Source organism: Amblyomma mixtum, chromosome 2 (assembly GCF_055824585.1).
Source record: "Amblyomma mixtum isolate Tamu chromosome 2, ASM5582458v1, whole genome shotgun sequence".
Taxonomy (NCBI): Eukaryota; Metazoa; Arthropoda; class Arachnida; order Ixodida; family Ixodidae; genus Amblyomma; species Amblyomma mixtum.
The window spans coordinates 243,168,137-243,193,476 of record NC_143013.1 but is presented as its reverse complement, the minus strand read 5'-3'; the positions used below and the strand labels follow the sequence as shown (position 1 = coordinate 243,193,476).

At 44.4% G+C, this 25,340-nt stretch overlaps 2 protein-coding genes across 4 annotated transcripts in view; both read left to right on the top strand.

Annotated features, from left to right (window-relative positions):
- LOC149363261 (ankyrin repeat domain-containing protein 13D) overlaps positions 1-7,737 on the top strand; it is a 41,854-nt gene extending 34,117 nt beyond the window's left edge. For 2 of the 3 annotated variants that reach the window (XM_089573414.1, XM_089573413.1), the window contains one exon: positions 63-7,737. In XM_089573414.1, the coding sequence (XP_089429540.1) occupies positions 63-366 (304 nt within the window). In that variant the 3' untranslated portion in view covers positions 367-7,737. The remainder of the gene's footprint in view (positions 1-62) is intronic. The other variant, XR_016289073.1, reaches the window with a different exon arrangement.
- Positions 7,738-13,764: 6,027 nt separating this feature from the next.
- LOC149363259 (myb-binding protein 1A-like) overlaps positions 13,765-25,340 on the top strand; it is a 35,918-nt gene continuing 24,342 nt past the window's right edge. The window contains exons 1-11 of the mRNA XM_089573412.1: positions 13,765-14,019; positions 14,285-14,389; positions 14,570-14,650; positions 16,373-16,543; positions 16,982-17,104; positions 19,762-19,854; positions 21,237-21,342; positions 23,603-23,694; positions 24,082-24,174; positions 24,408-24,487; positions 24,561-24,624. Coding sequence (XP_089429538.1) covers positions 13,861-14,019; positions 14,285-14,389; positions 14,570-14,650; positions 16,373-16,543; positions 16,982-17,104; positions 19,762-19,854; positions 21,237-21,342; positions 23,603-23,694; positions 24,082-24,174; positions 24,408-24,487; positions 24,561-24,624 — 1,167 coding nt within the window. The 5' untranslated portion in view covers positions 13,765-13,860. The remainder of the gene's footprint in view (positions 14,020-14,284; positions 14,390-14,569; positions 14,651-16,372; positions 16,544-16,981; positions 17,105-19,761; positions 19,855-21,236; positions 21,343-23,602; positions 23,695-24,081; positions 24,175-24,407; positions 24,488-24,560; positions 24,625-25,340) is intronic.

Sequence of the window (25,340 nt, the reverse complement as noted above, 5' to 3'; positions counted from 1 at the left end):
TGGCCATTATAGTAGCAGCAACCCGATTCCAAGCTGGGTGCATTGTTTTCTTTGGTTGACAGGGCCATCCAGGAGAGCCTAGCCAGCTACCAGAGGTCGGTGGGCGGCGGGAACGAAGCATTTGCAACGACGGGTGAGGCGCAGCCACAGCAGCAGGAACCACAGGAGCAACAGCAGGAGCAGCAGCAGCAGCAGCAGCCGCCGCCGCAAGACGGCAACGAGTGGATGCTGGGCGCCGGGGGCGGTGCCGACTTGGCCATGGCCCTGCACCTGTCGCAGCAGGCCAAGGAAGAGGAGGACCGGCGCCGACGGGAAGAAGAGGAAATGCTCGAGCGCGTCCTCCAGCTCTCCATGACCGAGAAGTAGGCCTGCTCGCCCTCTTCTGCTCCTCCGTGGTGGAAACTGACTCGCACCAGGACTCGGCCTTGCTTTGTTGGCAGCGCATCCCACTCCTCATATTTCTGCCTTCTTCTTCTTCTCTCTCGCCTGTCTCTCCTTTTTTTTTTTCTTTTCTTCGTGAGTTTGGAAAGTATGTTAAGAGAAACTTCGTGTTGTTTATTCTGCACAAGCCCGAAGCCGACGCATGCAGCTCGGGTTGGCTGCGTGCCCAAAGCGGTGGCGCCTTGAGGGGCTGTCCGCACACTCGCAGATTTGAAATGAGATTCTAGTTTAAATACCAGGTTGAGGCAAAAACGTTGTCTTGGTCATAGTGAAAGGCACAGGGTCTGCTGGGCAGAAACGAGCAGCTTCAAAATCAAAAGATGATGGCAAGGGTTAAAGCGAGCCGCCAAACTACACCCATTGCATCAAAATGGATGTGCCTTTGAAGACTTGGCAGTTTATGGCCTCACGAAGCGCACAACGCCGAGCACAAACTAGCAATGCAACATTACTGTGGCGTAGTCCAAAAGTGTACTTCTGTGTCAAAACCTGTGTAGCAAGCCAAAAAAGAGGGTTGCTAGTGCCTGAAGGAAGAATGAAAGGGATATCCTCCAGCTTTCTTGACAGAGATTGCTATCCTATCATTGCTATCCTTGGCTGGAAGAGGGGACGTTACAGGCCAAGAAGGAAGTACGCAGAACATGCTGTGGCATTCTAATTCCAATAACACTGCGCTTTGCAGAAATGGGGAGTTGCAGTTTAAACATGAATGGCAGTGTTGCTGGTGCAGCCGTGCATGTAATTACTATTACTTCTTTCGTGCAAGCAGAGATATGAGTAGTACTTTTGTGACAGGAGCACACTCGTGTTTACTTCTACTGGCACGCTTACATTGACATTGTTTTGGTAACATTATGAAAGCTGAGCAGTTCTATTTCACATAGCTACAGCAGTAACAGGTGCAAGTTGCAAAATCCGAAACAATGCTATGTCCAGCACAGTGCTTTTTTTCTACCTGCCATTTCTGTGTGTGGAACAGAAGGCATTTTTCAGCCTGTTAAACTATAGTGGGAATGTTTTTGTTTTTTTTACATGGAACGCACACACCTGTTTCATGTCCAGCTGTAAACAGACTGAAGTTTCAGTGACTGGAAAGAGGCGCATTGAAGTAGTACGCAATGAGTACTGGGGTATTGCATAAGCAACGGAGCCTGTCCCTACTTTCAAAAAACAAATTACAGATTATGGTTAACGGCTCAGTTCTGTTTTTCTCTTTGTCACTTCTGCTCTGTTGATAACAGTGCCCCCTACTGCATGTGGCATTTCTCTTGGACCACTCGCTCCATGTTGCATTTTCTTACTTGTCCCAGCATAGCAGAGTTGTCCCAGTCAAAAAATCTGATCGCATTTCTTACATTCTCGAGTCTTTCTCCTTCGTGCTTGGAGCTTATTATGGCAAAGACTCCACGCATTTTGTTTTAAGCGGAATGTTTACGTAGCATCAAAGCTGCTTGTAGTTCACTCTCTTATTTTAATGTTATTAACCCTATGAATGGTGAATTTTGTCTGGAGTAAACAAAGCAGAGGGTGATGGTATTGTTTGAGAGCGGGTAATAAAACAATCAAAAGCACCAGTCAAGATAAAAGTCTGCTCTCGTGTGCCTCCACAAGAGAGATGACGCATGCAAGGAAATAAACTACGTGAACGCTGAATCGTAAATCTCTTTTAGTGGTGAACAAGGCAAACATTAGTTCTTTTTCTTTTTTAACATAGAAGCACAAACAAAATGGCTCTTCTGTGTCTCAAGAGCTGGCGATACCTCCTTTTTTAAGCATCTACTTTCAGCAAGGTGCAAAATTTAGAACACACGATTGCCGCCACATTGCAGTAGAATCTCAGTGATAAAAATTTGTTAAATTTCCTGGTCGATGATACAAGCATCCGAGTTGCAACAGCATCCTTCGAGCATCACCAGTTGCACGCCGTGAGCAATGAGTGGCTGTGCACAGCCCACACATCACCAATATCTCAAGTGACCGGTGGTGCATGGTCAAATCCCATCAGCTGCAAACAGATCTGCGTCAGTTTATTTCCCGTGTTTCCGCATGGGGATTTGGCTTGTCTGGGGTGATAAAAATATTTCCCGTGGTCCCATGAGATTCGTATCATCGAGATTCTACTGTATCTGGCAGTGACCATGTAAGACACGTCCATGCCACCGTTCATGTACAGCAGCAACCATCAAAGGGTTAAGTACACGTCAATGTTTTCACTGTTCCCTCCACTACCAAAATGCTGCTTACAAAGCAACCTTGAATCTGTATCACAGCCGACGATTGTGTTCAGGCAGTGAAAGCAGTACAAAGTAGCTCCTCAACTCCATACAGATGGCTGCCACATCGTGAGAGGCAATATTATAAGAGTGCGACATCATCAGAGTTTAGAGAGTGCCAGCTTGGAGCAGCAGTGCTTGCCATGGAAAGTTTTGTTCACTGCTTCACAGCACGAGGGAGTTTGTACAGTGGTGGGGCTGTGTCAATGTCAACTGGCTGCGATTTTGCACCTGATGGTGAAAACGTGCTCATGGGGTGAAGCCATGGCCTCTGAGGAGCTTTAGCCATCCGTGTGATTGTTGTGATGCGCTTTTGTTGTTGTGCAGTGCTAGAGACTACCATTTCACTATTGTACAAGGCATGCCGATTGCAAGTGTTTGATTAAAGCTGTAGTGCTGCCAAACAACACTGCTTCGGGGAAGCTTAACTGCTGCAATAACACTACAACAGCTTGCAGCACTTGACGGTTTTTTCTTTTTTGTGCTCTAATGCACAGTCTTATTGAAGTGGCCATAATGAAGCAGCTGTTTCGCTCGGAACCCTTTGTCCAAAAAAGCACTGGTGGTTTTAAACACTGCTGATAACCAGGAGGATGCTCTGAAAAATTGCTTCAACCTGTGGCTCTTGTCAAGTGATTACTGGTATGCCTGTATTCCGATCATCCTTGTGCCACTTTTTCCCGAGTCATAAACCCTGAGCAGTGTGTGTACGTTTTTGGCCCTGGCTTGTCAGTGATGGATAATTTGTAACAAAACAAACAAACGAAAACCTGAAAAACCCAAGCATCACCAGCAACAGGGCTTGAAGTGGTTGCTGCAGCCTGAGTCTACGCTGTCACGGTAACGCAGTTGTGATGGCACTGTGTTCTGTGTCTGTGCGCCTTGCCAAAGAGGCAACCATAAGTAGCCGCAATACATGATACAAGTTGCAGCTTCCTTCAGTTGTGTGGTAGTGATTGTTTTGTCATGTGGCAGCTTTTACGCGTGTGTTTTGTTCTAAAATGTTTTAAACATTTTCTTTTCTTGATTGTGTTTCACAACTTAATTCAATTTCTTAGTTCACTTCAGCTGCTGAACATTACCAGAAAATAGAGCTACAGGGGTTCTTGAAACAAGTTTGGTTTAGTTTATTGGGGTTTAACGTCCCAAAGCAACTCAGGCTATGAGGGACGCTGTAGTGAAGGGCTCTGTAAATTTCAACCACCTGGGATTCTTTAACGTGCACTGACATCATACAGCACACGGGCCTCTAGAATTTCGCCTTCATCGAAATTTGACCGCCGCGGCTGGGAAGAAACCCGCGTCTTTCGGGTCAGCAGCCGAGCGCCGTAACCACTGAGCCACCGCGTTGCAGGAAATGTTCCTCTGCACTGTGATACCAGTTCTCTGAAAAACTAGCATTGTTAATGTGATGCAAACAGAACTGCAGAAGCATTTGTGGCGTACACATTAGAAAGCTAGTCCAGTGGCTAATGAAGTAAAGTAGGCGATTTCAGGGACTTGGAAATGAGATGTCTTTGAAAACAAAATTTTCCAGGCTTGACCTTTGTTTGTTGGCCCTGTTTTTTTAAGATCTTTTTTTCACGCAGCTTTGCTGACTGCATAAGTGATTACACTGGCTTTCGGGGAGCCAGTTGCTTGACAGACAATGTACAAGAAGGAACAACATCTTGGGCATTTCAGTCGAGATTGGCTTGTGTGACCATTGGTGAAATGGTATGTTTGTTCGCTGTCACCCAAACTGGTCCTGGGAGAAGGGATTTTGGGAAGCTGCAACAGGGCGGATGGTTGTGGGCAACACACGAGTGTGGTGCCACAGAGGCTTGTGCATGATTGCTTCTTTGTGGCCAAGCTAGCACAGATGCAAAGGTGGTTCTTGTTGACTGCACACTTGTAAGCAGAGCATGCCACCACACTGCCACGGAGTCCGCTTTGTTGAGCTTGGCGTAGGAAACGCGTGTGGTGTTGTACAGTGAAGAAGCATCTATTCTGGAATCCGGAAGAAGTATGCTGCAGTTGGAACTCCTATGGAGCTGTTGCGAGAAACTAAATATATGTATATATATATACACACACAACCAGAGGTCTGCCCTTTTTCCTATAAAACTTGAGAAATATAGAAGCGGTAAGGCACTGTGCTGCTCTTGCTTGTTTTTTTTTCTTCCAAATTTTTGGTGATTTGAGTTGGAACCAGGGAAAAGTGGCTTGCCTGTAAAATATTTCCAAGTGCATGAGTCAGGTTTTGGCGAGTGGATGCAATTCCTTCATGCTCTGGAGCTGCTGGGGAGTAGAGGTGCACATCTGAGTGTAGTATGAGATCTTGCTGCAGCATTGTGCTAAACATTCTGTTTATGCTGAATAGAAGGCAAAATGTTTTCTTTCTTCGTAAGATATAAACCTCTAGTCTGCTTATCGTGACCTGCATCTTTTGCTAACTGGTGCACAACTCAGTATTTCATGAAAGCAAAATGTGTATTAAATGCACTAAGGCCTGATTTGTGCAAAAATTGGCTACAGTATGATCCGAAGCATACAGCTGGCAAGCTGAATTGTTTGACACAATTTTTCTTGTAAACAGAAGAATAGCATTCAGTGTTTAATTGACGCATTCATACCAACACTACTTGGGTCTCCGATAGAAAGTTTGCTGTGGCAGAACATCTGTTGGTTTTTATGTTTTTACATGGCGCTTTACCATATTTTTGGTTATGCTCTCCAAATCTTCGGTTGAGTGCTTTTTTTTTTCTTTTATTTAAAGAATGTGGCTCATTGCAGGGTGTTGTACGCAGCTCGAGCGAAGCGTTTAAGAATGTTTTTTAGAGCGGCAGGGGTACTGAACGCTGTGGAAGTGAAACAGACAGTATTGTCAGCAGTTGCTCGAAGCTGACAGGAATACGTTGGCGCTGTGTGCTATTTTAGTTAATTTTTTACCTTTGTGAATTTTTAAACCACTACAAATAAGTGGAAATTCTTAATTATAAAATTAAGAGCACCAAACCGAACCACAAATGTTGCAGTTGCTGTGCGTGTGGTTGTATTCTGAACTATTTTTTCTCCATACTGTATGAGGGAGGTGCTCAGAGCCTCGGAAGAGCACAAGGCTACAACCACTCGCTTGTGCTGATGGTGAATGTGGCTGCCACAAGTTTGTTACACTGTGTCAACAGCTAGCAGGCAAAAAGTGCCCCCGAAAGTTCTGGACATGCACCCTGCATTGTAGACAATACAGGTTCCATGCAGTTTGTTCAGGGTGCAGAAAACATCCTATGCTATTGTGATGATAATTTTACTATTTGGGATACCTTTCGGTACCCTAAAGCTTCCTTATTTAATCTCTGCAAATCTCGAGTGATTTATAGGCTGACAAAGTATTGCTTCTTCAGTTGTACTCCCGCCACACGAACCAGTTTATTTTTTCATTTTTTTCTGGAGATTACTTGCAGAAGCTTTTTCTTGGTTTGTATGTTCAGGTTGTTGCTCTTCTATTAAACTTCGACTGTGGAAGCTACTGCAACAAAAAGAGTGTAGCTTATGGCATTTGATGAGCTGTAATGCTGTCTGAGTCACAGGGGGTCATGTCAGTGGGTCTTATTCATTCACGAATGCAGGGTATGTATGATGCAGCCTTTGTATTTGCTCCAAAGATATAATTAGTAAAGATTTCATACCTGGAAAGTCTATAAAATATCAATAACAGGATTAATGCAGTTTAATGATGAATGTCATTCCCACATCTCTGAAGTAAATAGTTTGATTTCTTATTCATTACTTTTTGTAGTGTGCCTAAAATGCTGGCTGGCAGAGTATCCACCTTTCAGCTGTTAAACTGAGCAGTTGGTGGATACGTTCCTAGTAAAAATCTACTCTTGATCAGCAGGACATGGCTCGTGGTGGTGTCCTGGGCGCCTTAAGCATTCTCGAACTCGTCTGACAAGCTTTAATAGGCACCTTGCCAATGTTCACAGGTGTCGGCCACCAGAGAAGCCTTTCTGAACTGAAACATTTACCAAACGCACATTCTTCTTGAGTGCAATGAAGCTGCATTGCATTTCTGCAAAGCAGTCTGGCTTGTGGTCTCCTCTACAGGGTGTAAGCAGCTGAATACACTGGCATCGCTTGTTTTTTTTTTATGCGAAGCTGACACATTCACATTTTAGCTTGTGTGTGCTGTGCACATTAAAGTGAAATCATTCCTGCACCAACACGCTTTTGTAGCCGCTTCCCTTTTAACTATGTCCGTGAGTGCAAGTGCTGAGGTTATTTGCAGTTATTTGTGAGAAATTGCCCCCAAGCTTTTCGTGTCGATGGTGGCTGTGCTGGTGGATAACAGTTGTGTCAAAGTAATTGGTAGCAGGACTTGTGTCGCGCTTTATTTTTTTTTTTCGCTTTCATAGTACAATGCAATACTTTGGTGCGTGAAACAATCTGTGACGCTACCGTGCAGCTTTCTTCTTCTTCTTCTTTTTTTTCCCCCTAATATTCATACTTCTTTTGGGCCCAATCCATTATGGCTCATAAGCCCTGGATAGTTTTTCAGTCATGGAAGTATCTTTGAAGAAGGCTACTGTGTGACGTGTGTCGGAACGTTATGTATAATCGGTGTACATTCATATTCTTTCAGAATTACTTCAGTTTGTATAGATTGACAGCCTGCTCTGTAATTCTTGAATTGTTCTGTTATCAGGGTATTTATGTATCTTATTTATTTATCTGTTGTATTGAATTGTAACAGTGCTGCTTGAAGGCCTGCTACTCCGTTTACCTCAAAAGAGTGGATACATTCCTTACTGTAGTCGACACATTTTTTTTTTGCTTGTGTGTTGTGAGAGGGTATCAACAAGGAGTGGCCAGATGAGGTGGTTTGCCAATGGACACCTCATTTCTGGGATGTGTTGCAAGACACGTGCAGAGTTCATCGGGGCTTTGTAAGCTTCATTGTTAGAGTTTTGTTGTGCCTGTAGTAAATTGCGAAGCCATTGGTGTACCAAGTGCGAAAAGAAATGCAAATAAAGTGATGAATTGACTTGCTTGTCATGTGACCCTGCAGTCAGCTACTAGACAGTATGTCATGTGGTGCAGCCATATTCTTTTTTATATATATATTTGGCTCAGGTTAGAAATGCATCTTCCTCTGTTATGCTACCATGATAGTGTGCCATGCATCCTATACACTGCTTACAGGGCAACACAGAGGGATGCAGGGGGGAATTAATGCACTCCAGCAATTACGCTTCAAAATTTCGTACGTAATATTGAACATAAATAAGAAGGAACTGGTTTATCAAAAACTATTATTAATATCAGCCACTCCTGTGTTGCTGCCCTAGCTGACACGTTCCATGTCAGTTTCATGGGTTGCTGTGTGTTGTAGATAGGCTGTGGACTTTGCTATGTTTGTTTCCGAGAAAAATCGTTTTTCAGCTAGTTGTGTGATGAAAGCTCTAATAGCAGTGGTTGTCAGCAAAGAAATTCTTATAGTTTACAGGAGGGGTTCGTTGCAATTTGATTTGCTGTTCCCTCTGTCCAGCGGTCTCTGAAGCCCCTTGTATATGCCTCTCGACGGTTGTTGTTGTCCTCAAAATATGATGGCACATGCCCAAAAGGGGATTGGCTATGACCAGGTGGTGAGTGAGTGAATGAGAAAAATGTTTAATACTCAGAATAAATCAAGGTTAGTTGAGTGTCCGCACATTCCTCCAGTGACTTCACCATTCGCCTCTTCTTTCTTGCTCTTCTTCACATTTCTTGCTTTTCATCTGTTTCCTCATCCTGTTTAGTAAGGTTATACTGTCTTCGCTGCTCTACTGTGGCTTGCCACCTCACTGTGTCCACTGGATTGGTTGACTTGTATTAGTGCTTTCTCCTTTTGTGATGCTGTGCAGCTCGTTCAACTTTGGAATCTGTCGAAGAACCGGCTTCTTCCATGATTTAATGTTTGCTCCACTGCACATTGTTGTTGTTCACCTCAGTAGACATGGCACATACTCATGCTGGGTGATGGGCCAAGGTTTGATGGTGAATGTCAAGGAAAATCACATAGGCGATTGCGAGGAAAAGAGAGGCATGAGGCGGAGAAGTAGAATAGTCAAAGGTTTGAAATTAGAAAACGTAATTAAAGAAAAATTATTTTTAGCCGTGCTGAAGAATTTTGAACATGATTAACAAGATAACCTTCCAGTTGCAGTAATGTAGTCGTGAAGGTACGAGGGCGGACCCAAAAGAAACCGGATTTTTTGCATAAAACCTTTATTTATTAACTCTTGCACAAAATTCCTACAGTCACCTTCAAAGTACTCTCCATGAAATGCGATAAACTCTTCAAGTCTTTTTTCCCACTGTTTGAAGCATCTCTGGAACTCTTCAACTTTGATATCGTCCAGTGCCCTTTGCGAAGCTGTTTGTACGGCCTCCACATAACCAAAACGCTTCCCTTTTAGACTTTTCTTCATTCTCGGAAAGAGAAAAAAGTCGCACGGGGCTAGGTCTGGTGAATATGGAGGGTTGAGAACGACAGTCCATCCCCGAGAGGCCAAATAGTGGGTAACTCGTAAGGCCGTGTGTGCGGGGGCGTTGTCGTGATGAAGGAACCAGTCACCTGATCGCCAAAGTTCCGGGCGTTTCCTCCGCACATCCTCTCGCAGACGTCTTAAAACTTCCAAATAAAAGTGCTGGTTAACAGTCTGGCCAGGGGGAACAAATTATTGGTGCACAATTCCGCGAAAATAAAAAAAGACAATGATCATTGTCTTCACATTGGACTTCATCTGTCTTGCTTTTTTTGGTCTCTGAGAGTTGGGAGACTTCCACTGGCTTGACGCTTGCTTAGTTTCTGGGTCATACCCGTAACACCAACTCTCATCACCTGTAATGACTTTGGTAAAGAAGTCTGGATCACATTCAATCTCTTTTTTTTAATCCCGGCTCAAATTCAATCGAATCTTCTTTTGATCCTGTGTGAGAATGCGAGGAACAAATTTAGCGGAAACAGGTCTCATTTGCAACTGCTCTGTCAAAATTCACTGACACGAGCTCCAACTCACACCTGTCTCTTCTGATATTTGGTCGATCGTGAAACGACGATCTTCGTTCATTTTTTGACGGATTTTTTCAACGGTTTCATCGTTTCGAGACGTTGAAGGGTGCCCAGAACGAGCATGATCTTCGACTCTCATCTCACCACGTTTGAAGCGCCCAAACTACTCGAAAACTTGTGTGCGGCTCATAGCATCCTCCTTAAAAGCCTGTTGCAACATTTGGTAAGCTTCAGTCGCCGATTTTTTATGCAGGAAACAAAACTTCAAACACACTCTTTGTTCTTTTAAATTTGCCATAAGGATTTCGCAGGCGGAACAAAATGACTGCAAGCGAATCACAACACTACGCTCAAATGTTTACCTACAAACTTATGTCATCTGCACTGCTGTTTCGTGAAGGTCTCTACTAACCCCATCTAGCGGTAGAGCGATCTACTACGTCTACGAAGGCAGCGCGCTCTCAGTTCGGTTTTTTTTTGGGTCCCCCCTCGTATATCCGCAAACACTACTTAACGTGAATCCCTTGGCACTCACACTGAACGAGAGAAGCACTGGGAGTGACACAGTGCAGTCCTAACTTCGGGAGAGGAACCCAGATAAGTCTCTCTTTGAAATGCGAACCACCGGCAGAAGAGGAGAAGATGTTCCATTATTTCAACTTCCCCGCATGTGTCGCAAAGGTATGTCAAGGCGAACCGGCATCTGCACAAATACCAATTAAGGGGGGGGGGGGGGGATTCTGCATTGCAAACGCGTCACTGACGTCTCACACATATCCTTGATTTGCATGACTGTACATTTCAAGGGTACTTTCTTACTCCTTTCTTTTTCAAAGCACAGAAATGCAGAGGATGCACTCAGAACAGTATCACCAATGTTTTAAACCCGCGTCAACGAGAATGTCACCGCAAGGCTTCGTTTCAGAAGTACTTGCTATTGTGCTAGCTGGTTCATAATAAATTCGAATGCTAGCTGTGAGGGAACGAACACAGAAAGATAGAAAGAGTGCCTATCTTTCTGTCTTCATGTGTTCATTCCCTTGTGCCATTCAGATTTGTTTTATTAGGCTTCATTTCCTGTAGCTGAGTGGAGAGAAGGTGTGAAGATGAGCGAGAAATGCTTTTGTGTGCACATGCAGATTTTAGAAAGAAGAGGCGAGGGATGAATATATCTCGTCACTCACTTCATTCTGTTCGAGATTTCTCATTTCCAGCGGTACCAGTAATATCTCTGCAGCCACGTAATCTGTTGCTCACTACGCGGATTTTCAGCACTTACCCAACGGAGCAAATATCCGCTGGACCTCCTGTTCAGATCCGAACGCCCGCATGCCACTCGATGTTCACGGGATGTTTGAAGGGTGTTTTTTCTAGACTATTAATAAGGTCCAATTTTGATGAACCAAGAGATGTCCGGCAGATATCCGCTTTCGGACATGGTCGACAGCTAACCGGTGAATGTCCCAACTCAAGTTTTTTTTGGACGTATGAATTTGCGCATGGGCCTCCGCTGCAATTTCTTTTTCTGCAGCAATTTTTATCAGCGCATGTGAAAGGTATGATTTCTGAAGTGTAAAATTTTCACGTTTTGTGAGGGTGTGAACGAGATGAACAGGGTATGAAAAACGTGCGTCATGCATGCACTCCATAACAGCTGCTCCCTCGAACCGCCGGTTCTTCACAGCTGATGAGCTTTCTCCGCAGCATTGTCTCAAGTATTCTGCATGATGATGGTGTCAGAGCGCGCTGTGTGCCAGGTAGCACACATGGTCTTTAAAACGTCTATTTTAAAAATGAAACGGCTAAAAGCTATCTTCAACCAAAAACGCTTTCAAGAGGTCTAGATCTTACCATCAGGATTCAATCTATCCTAACAGCACACTTAAAAGAGTACTTTAAAAAAGGTCCTATCTCCGTTGGATCCTCTCGAAGAGATCTACAGGCCATAGAAGTTTTGGCGGGCTTTTTGCACTTGTGGTACGGGGTATAGAAGACGGGTTTTATTCCTGTCCTCGGAAGTTTCTAATTCTGACCGGCTGTTTCGGCTTGATGTTTTTTCCCCAGCGGGCAGTTGCCCATCTTGACTCTAGCGGGCCCTGCCATGGCCCGGTGCATGTGACTGGAATGGCGCACGCTTTCTTTCCAATTCCTGCATCAAAAATTGTTCATGATGTGCAAGTTCCTCGTCATGGTGGTAAGAAATTTGGGGTGGCACATAACTCTGCCGTGCTTCAGAGCGGATCCCTTGTCGCTCATCTGGCTTCGCTATTATTAGCAAGAGCGAATGTAGATTTGCACACTAACTTGATAAAAGAAATGAATCAAGCTGCACCCATGCATGCGAAAACATAAGGGGTTCGGAACCCGGGGTTGGAGAACAGGATTGGGGGAGGAGGGGTCAGGGTGCGCAGGGACACAGGAGCAGAGGAGGACGCGGAGCGAGTAGAGGGGAATGTGGTTCCCGAGTGCTAATCCAGGATTCATGGAAGACATTGTGTCGAATGACACACGTACCACGCACCGCAGCTGGTAAAGGGCAACGGGTGGCGGGATGTGCGGAGGTACAAAGAGTCCATACGACAATTACCGCATGAGCAGAGGGGCCTCCTGGTCCACACCCGGTGGTGACTGCTACGGTTGGCTGGTGACCTTATCTGCTGCAGCGACTCCAGCCATTGCCGTTGCACCAACTAGGCCTGAGAGACGGCGTTGCTACAGCCAATCCAGAAAGCACGAGCCACCACCAGATATGGTCACCGTGCGCACCACCAACTCTGCCCAGATAGCAGCAGTGCGCGGAGAGAGACCCTAGGCCTGCATGAGCTCCAGGGAAAGGGACGCGAAGTTCTCTGAGGTCGGACGGCAGTACTGCGAAATATGGTATTCACACAGAGCTAGGCGCGTAGCTGGATGCAGCACGATGGAAACGATGCGCAGGAACAGGGAGGCTGAAGAACCATTATATAGCGATAGTGCGAAGTGTTCGCGCTCGATGGTCGCTGCACGGCGGGAAGGTAGAACAGCGACGGAGGGTTCGTTGGATACCATCGCGCAGCGGTGGCGCGAAGAGAACGCGCAATATCCACCGTGCATAGAGGACCGCGTGATGGACAGAGGAACCACCGGTACGTGTAGGCAGCGATGCGGATAGGGCTGCATACAGCCTGCAGGCACGCGAATGTACGCGCGAAGACGTCGCGAGATGAGCACCGGTCGGGCGATGATGGGAAGTACGCAGGGCTCGAAGAACAGGGGAGCACGGCGAGCGCATGAAAACGCAATGGCCGCCTTACAAACAGAAATGACTGCATTTTATTTTTTTTATAAAAAGCTTGTGACGGTGAACGAGATTCCGTCATCGGCTTGTCAGTGCCCCGTTTGCCTTGTAGATAGCCGATCGCGGTGCGACTCAGTGCCGGATATGCAGCGCGAGGACCCATGAAAATGGGCTCTGCGGCGAGCTTACAAACGACTCAGGGTGCATAGAAAGCGTCATGCATCAGTGACAGGAATGCAAGTTTTCTGTGCTTGGTAAACTTAAAGAATAAAGACTCGTGCACAGTGGCTCGGGGAGCAACGCGGAATATATACTGCGCTACGGTCAACGGCCCCAGTTGATGCCACAGAGGATCGATGCAGTTCGAAGCTAGGCTACGTAATCGATTGCTCAATGCATGCTACAGAAAGTTGAAACATGCTTTTATATGGAGCGGGAATGTATATCAGTTGTGTGCCATCGTGCTCCACGGACGCGGTCGTACGCGCACGGCGACTCTGAGAGAACGTTTATGCAGCACTTTCGAATTTACCGCTCTTTTAAATTTGCGTAACGTGAGCAGAGTGGCCCTGATAAACAAAAACGTAACTCAGTTTCCCGAGCACACCAGTAAATGTTTCATCCTAGATGAAGTCATTGCTATAACGGGAATTACAGTTCTTTCCTTCCTCTACCATTGTCTTTTCTCATTAGGGATTTTATGTGGCTCGCACTATCACCATCAAGAACACACCTCACCATCATCATTGTTAGCACATTGAAAGCTGGCGGCTGGCAAACACGCGCTAGCAGACAGTCGCACGTGTGTGTATGCGCCCGTTTGTGGCAGTTACAAAATGACTGGGAACGATCCTGCCGCTGCTGAAACCAGTGCTGACAAACAGCGCAAGAGTCGCTTCCTAGATGCCTTCTACAAACTGGCGGACACGAATAAACAGCATCGCGTGAGTGGAGCCGAAACCGTCATCAAAGAGCTGACCAAGTCAACAGAGGAGGTATGATTTCATCGGTTTGGCAGCTTGGTGTCTGTATCTCCTATCAGTAAAACGGCTCTATGAAATCTCTTTTAAACATTTTATTCAGAGCAATCCTAAAGCTGACGAATACCTAACATCGTGATGAGTTCACGCATTCCTTGTTTGAAAATGGCATGGCCATGTCACACAGCATTTAACATGATACATGAAACACTGGCAGTTTGGAAAGCTGCGGCATTGGTTCCTTACTGTGCTTGTGTGTTTCATTTTTGCACCTGTCCAGGCTGACTCCAGCAACAAGCTGCAGTACACGGTTGAGCGGTTGATCAAGGGCCTTCCGTCAACTCGAAAATGTGCCCGTATCGGATTCGCCGCTACGCTCGCAGAGGTAATGATATATTTTTAAGTTTTATTTTGCAATACAGTATCGTTAGCTTACATTTGTTCTGTTTACACTTGCACATCTGCGCCACTTTGTGTGTCATGCTCAGCTACGTTTGAGCTTCATTGAACAGTGGGTGCATTTTTAGACTGCCACTTATTGTCTCAACCTTTTCGTTGTCTCCAGGTTCTCCGAATGTTTCCAGATGTCAGTGCAGAGGAAGTTCAAAGTTTCATTCACAAGCATCTTCCTGAGGACACGAAAGAGGTATAGTTTAAGTCTGTCACGCATTTGTTCATTGGCGCAAACTTAGCTACTTGATCTACTTGTTTAATACATCTTTTGGAACAAAATTAGTTATTAAAAGACGTGTGTAATTACTTGACAACTTCACAGCTGTACCCGTGCTGACGATTTGGTTTGGTCTCGTTGCTTTTTCAGTTGTCTGTCATGCAGTTTTGCATAATGTGTTAAGATGTTAAGCTAAAGCAAAATTACTTCAAGCCGCCGCGGTGGCTCAGTGATTATGGTGCTAGGCTGCTGACCCGAAAGACGCGGGTTCGATCCCGACCGCGGCGGTCGAATTTCTTTGGAGGAGAAATTCTAGAGAAGAGTTGAAATCTGGGTTAGTTGGTACATTATACTTAAGAAAAACCAGCCAAAAAGACGGGGACAAAGGAGAGACGAGGCACACAGTTGATAGTCCAGTTGTTTTGTGTGCCTCGTCTCTCCTTTGTCCCCGTCTTTTCGGCTGGTTTTTCTTAAGTAAATTCTAGAGGCCCGTGTACTGTGCGATGTCAGTGCACGTTGAAGAACTCCAGGTGGTCGAAATTTCCGGAGCCCTCCACTACAGCGTCTCTGATAGCCTTAGTCGCTTTGGGACGTTAAACCCCATAAACCAACCAACCAAAATTGCTTAAGATACATATTAGGCCTGTACCTTCCATGAAAAGACGGGAAACTTTTTTTTATGGAATAAAGAAAGTATATTTCTTGAGAGTGGCGTTACATGATGTGGCAGAGGTCCTATAGTTCAGTTTCTTTTGGTAGACCTTAGATGCTACACACAAGTGGTCTAGAGATCACTGCCTTGCATCTGTTTAATCTAGTGGCACATTTCAGGATCTTTGCATAGTCATCTATGTAAATAATTATGTGTTTATTTTATTAGGATATTGTGAAATGCAGCACCTGTGGCATTATAATAGGCGTGCGCAGGTCTCTCCGTAAGGGGGGGGGGGGGGGGGGAAGCGGGGAGTGCTAAAGCTCATGGTATTGCCCTTTCCTGGCTTTGGGGTACAAAATATGGTTCAAAATTTATGCCCACTTCCCCCTCTTCACATGCACCACCCTTTGTGCACCATGTTTATTGTCGTAATAGTGAACCAGAAGTCTGAGTTTTTTATGTATTCATACCTGGCAGTATGCAGGAAGCTGGACTTAAAACTTCTCTGTGATGCTCTGTGGCTCCAAGAAGCCGGTAATTTTCAAAAGCGTTGTGCTATGGGTTTACTGTTGAATCGTGATGTTAAAAATGATCATTCTGTTTATATGGCCGCCGCGGTGGCTCAGTGGTTATGGTACTCGGCTGCTGACCCAAAAGACGCGGGTTCGATCCCGGCCGCGGTGGTTGAATTTCTTTGGAGGAAAAATTCCAGAGGCCCGTTTACTGTGCGATGTCAGTGCACGTTAAAGAACCCCAGGTGGTCGAAATTTCCAGAGCCCTCCACTACGGCGTCTCTCATAGCCTTAGTCGCTTTGGGACGTTAAACCCCATAAACCAAACCAAACCATCATTCTGTTGATATTTGTTGTTAGTGGTGTAACCGACTTCCTAAAGGGCATCCTGAACATCAGAAAATTAGAGCCCCTTTGACGCAGATGCTGTTTAAAATGATCAGGAAGTTGTCTTGCTTCTTACAGCTGCAAAGCCCATTTCTGCAGCTACAGAATTTATGAAGTGTAAAATGATCATTCTGACTTTTCTAGGATAAAAACCACGTTGTGCTGGGACGTTGCCTTGCCTTTGCTGCGCTTGTTCGCTCCGGAAAGGTGGCTGATGCGGCGGGCAGTGTTGCACGGGAAGTGTTGGAACTTGGCACACGCTACGCTCACCTCCAGCTCATGGCATGTGACATTTTTAAGGAACTCCTTAACCAGGTATGTTTTTCAGCCATTCCTTCTCTTTGTAATTGCATGATCATCTCTCTATTTTTTGTACAAAAAGTTACCAGGCTCACCCCAATATATTTCAGCCTACCAAATGTATACAATGCACAGAATCCCGTTTAGGGGTACTTAGACTTGGCGAAATCTATCATGTTGCTCATGAGCAATTTATCATCTGTCAGTCTTTTCTAAAAACGTCTGAACAGAAGTTTCTTTGAGCCATTGATTGGTAACTAGAAACCCCTCATACTTTAAACTCCCATACTTTTACCCTCCTCTGGGATGTACAGATGTGTGGCTGTAAATTTTTAACCAAACATGGTCTGCGGACTTTACGTTCACTTTTTTTGAGCTCTTCTTTCTTAAACAAACAAACAAACAAACAAACAAACATTTTTGCTGATACCAATTGCTTTCTTGCATTTGCAGGTGAACGAAAAGAAGTTCAGGAAGAAAGTGTGGCCAGAGTTGCAGGAAATGTTGTCTTGTGGCTGGGAGAACTGCACACCTCTGAAGCTGTACGTCCTCGTCCAAGCCGCATCCAGATTCCCAGTGAGCTTCTTACACTTGTTCTTGTCACATTTCATTAGAGAGCATGTCAGCTGTTGAAAAATTTTTGCTGGTTTCTTGCTGGCGGGTCATGCAGTGGGAGCTTGTTCTGTGGATCCTGCCGTCTGAACAAAATGCCCCTGTAGTAAAAATATTAGGTTGTTTGAAATTTGTAAATAGAAGTTCACATGTGCTCTTGCCTTTCTGATAGCCTGCACATCACAAGTTTATGGACAACATAAAGGGATGGGCATAAAGTATCCTTGATCTGTTTCTAAGCAACACTAAGGCTCCACTAGAGCTTGTTCCGGGTGAGCTGAATTGTAACTTTAAAGATGTAACAACACAACACGTGTGAGAGACATAAAAAAGGCTCCTCTTGTGCTATCTACGTTGTGCCTTCTGTGCTTTCTTGGTCATATGTTGTTTCAGCCAACGTTTTTAGATCCCTTTCAGTTTGCAAGCTCCCCCGCGCCGCGCCTGAGAAAGCGGCCCCCGTCCGCTTCCACTCACCACGCGGCGCTGCTGTCGCTGTCGGCCCGGAGACGCCGGAGCGCTCGCGCTTGGCAGTTGCTGTGACAGCCTGTTCTCATCCGCGATAACAATGGAAGCGAACACGTCGAACTCAAATTTGCTGTACTTTTGGAGCTGTCACGTTGAAACTTCAGCCTCATGGTTAAAGAAATGTTTCACCTGGCCAGTAAGGGTGAGATAAAGAGCAGGCTGATGCCAGTTCGCAAAAAACCAATCGTTTGCATTGCGCTTTATCGCATCACGTTTGCGACGTTTAGCGCTGATGATATGCGTATGTTGGAGTAGAGCTATCAATATTTCTTCGGGAGAATGCACGAAACATTAATGAAATGATAAAACTAGCGATCTTCCGCTTCTAGATCAGTCACGAAATTCAGCGCTATATTATCAACGAAGCACCGCACATGCGAGCAGCATTTTGCACGTTCTTTAGAATTCCAATTTCAGAGAACACAAGTGTAAATGCAGACACACTTAGCTGGATGCAGGGAGGGAATAACTATAGAAGAGCTTTTTATTTGCAATGATAGCACAGACAGGAGCAGCGTACTGCACTTTCATTTTTAGAATGTTAATTTCATTGAACACAGACAAGCATTAAATGCAGACAACTAAGTCGGAAGCACGGAGGGAATGGCTACTTGAAGGCGAGCTTTTTTATTTGCAATGACAATATTTCTCTGTTCTCTAGCCGACGGTTCACGTCTCTCGCCTAGAAGTGGATGCGTGTCACTATGACAAAATGCAGCACTTGGCATGTAAAAGTGGCCATATGCTCTGCACATCCAAGCCGAACAAAGTTTTGCAATTCAAGCTCGTCTAGCAGCTCCCAAAAAACGTCCCTTTCAAAAACGGGACCTTCCTTCAAAGAAATCGGGATTGCTTTGTTTACAATGTTGGTAAACTCTAGCATCTTTTTGGTGGGATGCTTTAAGCACCCTTGCTTGAAGCTTTTGTATACTGTAAGATAAGCGTCACTGCCAACAACTGGCACAGGACAGCTGATATCTTCCATGCTGATATCTGCTGGCTGCTCCAAATCAGGCGGCGGCGACCATGGCGTAGACGCGAAGGGCCACGCTGGTTGGGCAAACAGCGTGGCGAGCGCCACCGCACGGAAGGAAACGGAAAGGCGACAATCCGCGCACCGCAGCTTTCAAACTGAAAGGGATCTAAAAACGTTGGTTTCAGCCTTCTGAACTATTGATATGAATTTTGGTGCTTGTCATAACAGTCTAGTAGGTATGTTCAATGCATGAAAGACCACCTGGCTTTGACTAATTTCTTTAAGACTAACTTTTTGAATCTAATGACTTATTGGCCTCTGATGCCCATTGGAAAGCATTGATTTCTTAAATGTCTTTCACAAATACGCTGCAGGGTGTATTCTGTTTTCCTTTTTTTTTTGGCACTGCATTTTTCTTGGTCATGTTCAGAAAAAGGTTTCTTACCGACAGTAACTGTGTCTCAAAGCATGCCGCCGAAAAAAAAGAATGGCAGCTTGATGAGCAGTGTATTCTTTGAGCTCATGCTTGGTAGTGGCAGTGAGAATAGCAGACATGGCAGTCTTGAGCTTACCTAAGTTGATGGATATAAGGAAAATGGGAGAAGCGAGTACAGTATGACACTGAAGATAAGGGGTGTGTGGTGCAAAACCAGCCTGCGAAAATTATTTGATTCAAGGGGGCATCAAGATTGCATGGATACTTTTTTGTTGACCAGTTTGGGGCAAAATAAGAGCAGGAAGAAATGCTGGTTGGCTTCGGTTATTGTTGCAGCTACTGTTACAGATTTTGTCAATGTCACTCAGGGTTTGCTTGTGGCTATGTGGTGGAGACTAAAAAATCGTCTCATTTCGAAGCTTGTACGTCAGCTGTGCATATTGCTGCAGCACTGAGGAGAGGGTGGATGTTTCCGGTAAATGTGCAAGAATATGGCAAGAACAGACGTGAGGATGTCTTTTATATCATCACATGCAATTCAGATATCTTTAGCAAAACTATTGCAGCAGGCTTACATGTGTACCTGTTTGACCTGCCTTCCTTTACATGGGTCCCGCTGCACTTGCAACTGATCTCCTAGGGGTGTGACTACTAACTCTGTGCTCATATTTCGCATGCTCGTAGGGCATGGTGAATGGAGCTTTTCTGCAAGAACACTGGGCCTGTGAGAGCATTCTGGACAAGGAAAACTTTGGCCACATTGTGCAGATTCTTCAGGTAAGCTGAAGAAGTTATTCAAAGCTGGGGCGCAGTAGTGCCTTTTAAGTTCTTGTTTTATTATTTTTTATTTGTTTATGCTCACTGCAGCTCCAACGGAGTACACACTAATATGGTAGGGTACACCACAATCAGCTGAATATAACATGGTGACATCTATAGCACATGCTACGTAATTAAGATGCAGCAAGGTAAATTGAAACATCATATGGTGCATATGAGTGCATCATGGGGGGCTTACGGTGCATGCAGTGCAGTTGGATACATCTCATGTGGCATAAATTGGTGTTAAAAATGAGTTTAATGGAAGAGAGCAGGCTGTTCTAAGAATTAAGTTCCAGTGTTCAGTTGTTGGTAGGAGAAAACTATTTGAAATTTCCTTCCTTTTATTTCTTCTTTTTTTTGAGGTAGTAGACTGCACTACCCAGTCATTCATGGTGTTTATGTTAAAACAGAACCAACTGAAATGAGAAACACAAATTTTTATGCTGTCTTGGAGGGTCTTTTTTTCTACACATTGATGTATGGGAGTCTGTCTGTTGTGGTTCTGAAGCTAATTCGTTGCAACAACACTTTTGTTTTGAAGTGTTTTTTTTTTTTTTGCTAATGATGTGCAGCAGCCGTTTGTAAAATTCTCTTGATACCTTTACTACATGGCAGCAGGTTTGGTTTGAACTGGTTCGTATAAGGTCATGTTTTGCCAGCCACTCCCCATCCGCTATACCCATGCTCTCTTCTCATCGTGAAATGTATTGGAGTAGATGTGTCTGCGGCAGTGCGTTGAGTGCCATTTGTACTTCATCAAAATGATTGCTCGAGAAATGGCAGGAAAGAAAAATATTTCACCCTCGTTGATCAAGAGTATCTTGCTGTGAGAGGCTGTGAAGCAGCACGTGCACATTACTGATTAATCAGTGTGTAGGTAACCATTTTCTTACGGTTGCAACTTTTTCCTCTGTGGGCATGAGTTCAAAATGGGACATTTCTTAGAGGGCATCAGTTTGCTTGTTTCATCTCATACATGCTGATAGAAAGATCTGACATGTACGGACTTTATGTCGCCAGTCAGCAGCACAAAAGTCCTGTTGTGACGCTGAAAGAATTGCAGTGAAAAAACCCCCCATTTTTTTTTAAACAATGTGGTGTTGAACATAACTCAGAAGAACATGTAAAGAAAGCCAATGGCCACTGAAACCAAGCAAAGGTTATGAGAATGTTTCTATATAGTTTTTAAAATTAGTGGTGTTGATGAATGGGAAATTAGTAGCTGATTAGAAAGTAGAAGAAGAAACAGCCAGTTGTGAAGAGTGTGTTTCAGCATGAGTCGTGAGCTGATTGTGAAGTATGTGTGTTTTTCTTTTTATTTTTCTCTTGGCCTGCAGAAGTCAACAAATGTTCACCCTCATGTTCATCCTGTCTGCACCCTTATCCTGCAAGCTGTGTTAAACACGAAAAGTTTCAAGAAGTTCTGGAAGAAGTTTGTGGATGGTGAGATGCAGTTTATTTTTTTCTCTTTTGCGCACACACGCCGTCTAGTGGCTTAGTGGTTATGGCACTTGGCTGCTGTCCCGAAATGCCAGGTTCGATCCTGGCGGCGGTGGTCGAATTTCGGTGGAGGCAAAGTTCTAGAGCCCCGTGTGCTGTGTGATGTCAGTGCACGTTAAAAAACCCTATGTGGCCGAAATTTCCAGAGCCCTTCACTACGGCGTCTCTCGTAGCCTGAGTCGCTTTGGGACGTTAAACACCCATAAAGCATAAACCATCTACTGCATGCACGTGCGTGCACGAATGTGTGTGCAATGTAATAGCTCATCATGCAGAAAAAATTGCTTTTGTGAAATCCGTCTTTTCCACAAGGCCCCTCTGCGCATATGTGCCTCTTCTTCCCCAGCTCCACTGGTTGAAAATAAAACCGCCAGCTCCTACTTGCTGTGCGCAGTTCATGTTAGTGACAGGTGCATGCAACAGATGGCAGTAGCTGTCAAGCACACACACACACACACACTCGCTAATTTGCAGGCACAGCTGACTGCTCGTGGAATTGGATTGCTCCTGCATATCCCATGTGCGTTTCTTTTCAACTAGTGGCAGACGAATTTTCGCCACATTTTCGCGAGATAACTGCTGTATGGAATGGCGCTTTTTCTCTCTGCAGCCCTATCAGGCAGGAGCAATTTATTTTTGTTTCTTTATGTAGCCTCAACATAGCACCATACATAAACGTCATGCAGTACAGACATATAAAACCAGAGGATGGAAACGGAGTCGGGAAGGAGAGTAGCATTGTGCTGTACGAGCTCTTGTCCAGTGGTAGCCTGTAGTGCTGAAATCTTGTGAAGACTTCCTCCCTCTATAGCCGGATACAACATGAGAATGAAATGCCCCTCAAAGGAGGCATCGCCCCTACTGTCATGACAATGCATTTAATCCCCTTGCACCAGCTATATTGTGACATCGCTGGTGGTGGGCAAACACAGGGAGAATAACCGCAGTGTCATGGCACTAGTTTCAGGCCACTGGGCCTCCTTGAGGGACATCTGCCACAGTTCATTCTCCAATTGCTTGCTAATGTACAAGTGCAAACTATGGGGTAGATGGACATGGCAAAATGGCACCGATGTAATCAAATGTGCTCATTGCGCAGTGGTAGGACAAGCCAATGTGCATTGCTATGCCCTATGCATAGTTCACTAAACATGTACTTAAAGCCATTGGCTCTGACTTTGGGTGCGTGCTAAATTGGCAGACAAGCCACAAAAAGACCTCAAAGCAAATCAGCCTTTGAGGATGCGAGTGGTTATAGTAAAGTAGAACTTCATCCCCTAATAAGGTGGTTTTTTTAAGCAAGCAATTTTAGCCAAGACATTTTTGAGCTGGTGGTCTTATTTATGGTGGTCATTTGCTTAGGAAAGCAATCACACTTATTCTGAGACCTGCCCTAAGCATGACCGATAGTTGAACCTTGGTAATTTAAACTTGGTGGGCATTGAAAATTGGTTGGACTCGTGCACAGTTTGAATTAAAGGAGTGTAGACACCTAACTTTTGGGTGCGTGTTTTCTTCTCTGTAATGATGCGTAAAGCCTTATTATACATGGATTACCACATGGTATCCTCCTGTGGCCATCAAACAATTTATAATCGAATTTCTTTCTTGTGCTGTTTTGGTTACAACAGCTGAATGGTGTCTGTGATGCCAGAGTTTGCTTATGGGTTGCATGAGGCATGAAAAACAGCGTTGTAATCACTGCTTTGGTGTTTTAATTCACTGCAATGCTAAAGCCAGCTTACCTCAAGAAAGGGAATAACGGCGAATGTAGATGCAGTGATTATATAGCAGTTTTTTCATGCCTCGCGTGATCTATAAGTGCAAGTTGACGTCACAGTCATCATTCGGCTGTTGAAATCAAAACCAAAACAGCGTGACAGAAAAATTCGATTAGAAATTATTTAGTGGCTGTAGGTGAATACCATGTGGTGATTCATGCATAGTGTTGTCTTCTGCATTGTAGAGAAAAGAACATACCACTAAAATTGGGTGTCTATACTCCTTTAAGAGCAAGAAGCCTTTTTAATGCCCATTGTAATGACAGGACTAAAGCATCAGTTCAAGTAAACTGGAACTTTGATCTAAGCGAGCTCAAACAAGTGAGATTCCACCATAGAAAGCATTAATTTCACGCAAATGGATTTGAGTGCTGTTGTGGCACACTGTTCCAGCCTCTAACCAGCTTGGCGTGTTTTTGCAGAGGGTCTTCTCGCTGCACCTCGTGAGGAGCGCACATTTCTGGCTGTGCAACTTGTCAAGTGGTGCTTGCCCCAGTTCACGGCCGCCGACAAGGTTTGTAGCGTTCTCTCTGGTGCCTTGCATGCTCTTGGTCGAGCCCTGTTTGTCATATCAAGTGATTTCTGCATTGTGCATGTTAACAGAGGCAGCATTGTCGGTTAATTACAAATGCGCATCATTGGAGGTGCAGAGTCTATTTTAATACAGTTGATTGAGGAGGCAGGTGAGCCAAGCAAAGGCTTGCTATTCTGAGCATAGTCAGTGAAAAGGTGTGGCAGACAGCTGCGTGCAACAGATCAGAGTGCCTGATCAAACTTCAGTAAACATTCTTTTTTTTGCGAGATTGTTGTGGTGAAAAGTGTGCACTCTCTTACTCTGTTCTTTGTCTCGTTTCAAAGCATTGCTGTGCATTTTTTTCTCTGCGTTTCCTGCGTCTTTCAGGTCGAAATAGTTCTTTCACCAGAACTGAGGAAACAGACTGTTCATGCCATATCCAGCAACTCCCACGTTTTGCATTCTGTAAATTGTGACCTGGTAAGTTGCCACCATTACGTCATTCAATCCACCAAGTTAAATGTTATGCCGCACAGGTATTTGTTTTCGTGTTTTCTACTGCTAACAAACTGGTTTTTGAAAATTTTATGTGCTTTATACATTCACAAGATATTCATTTGGCATTAGTACTTCAAATGTTCCAGTTGTTCTTGCCTAACGGCTGCACACTGCTGCGATGTGCAAGTAAAGCGTGCATTATTGTGCTGTTGCAGGCACAGTTCCTGGTGGACTATGCGAAAAAGTCAGAAGATGCACAGATCCAAGTGGCTGTCTTGAACTTCTTCGTGCAACCGTAAGACAATTTTGAAGCTGTGGTACACATTAGCACCACTAAGCTTTTTTTCTTGTCTTTTTTTTTTTTTCAGGCCTGGTAGCATCCTGTTTGACCACATGACAAAGACGAAGACGATCCATGATGTGCTGCTAGCTGTGAGTGCACATTTTTTTCCTTTAACTTATAAGCTTTTCGTGTGTAGGTTCTCTATTGTACAGACCTTTGAAAATAGTCGGCCCTCTTAGCATTGTTGCCTTTACATATTTCACATATTTCGATGAAAAAAAAAATGCACGCTGGGTGTCCCACGTTATGCCAACAAAGATTTTAAGATTGGGCGTGGCTTCAAAAATGGTTTTCAAAAATTGGCTGTAGAGTGGTTGTTATAAAAATGGCAGCTTTGAAATTAGCTAGCAGTCTTCTAAATGTATGCAGCTTGCAGTAGAGCTCAAAGGTAGGTAGATTAAAATTTTGTCTAGTACTGCTTTAGTTTGTTAGTTTTTCTTCACCAATGCTCCTTTTTCTTACAGTCTGCTGGGTGCAAAGTCTTGAAATGATGTGTTAAATAGAAATGGTTTTTCTGCACGACTGGAACCAAAATTATGCACTTTGGACAAAAAAAAACATATTATATTTTGTTTCTAGGTGCAATAAAATTGCCACTGATGAACAGTTTTTTGTTAGTCATAAAAATGGAGATTGACTTAGACTACTGATTCTAGTTCCAGTCATGTAAAAGTCATTGCTTGAAATCTGAAATTTTGCTTGCTTACGCTTTATGGTTCCTAAGAAAACAGTACATAAACCTCCAAAAATGCCTAGAGAAAATTCAAGTAAAGCCTGTGAGAACTCCCACATTTCCTTTCGATGT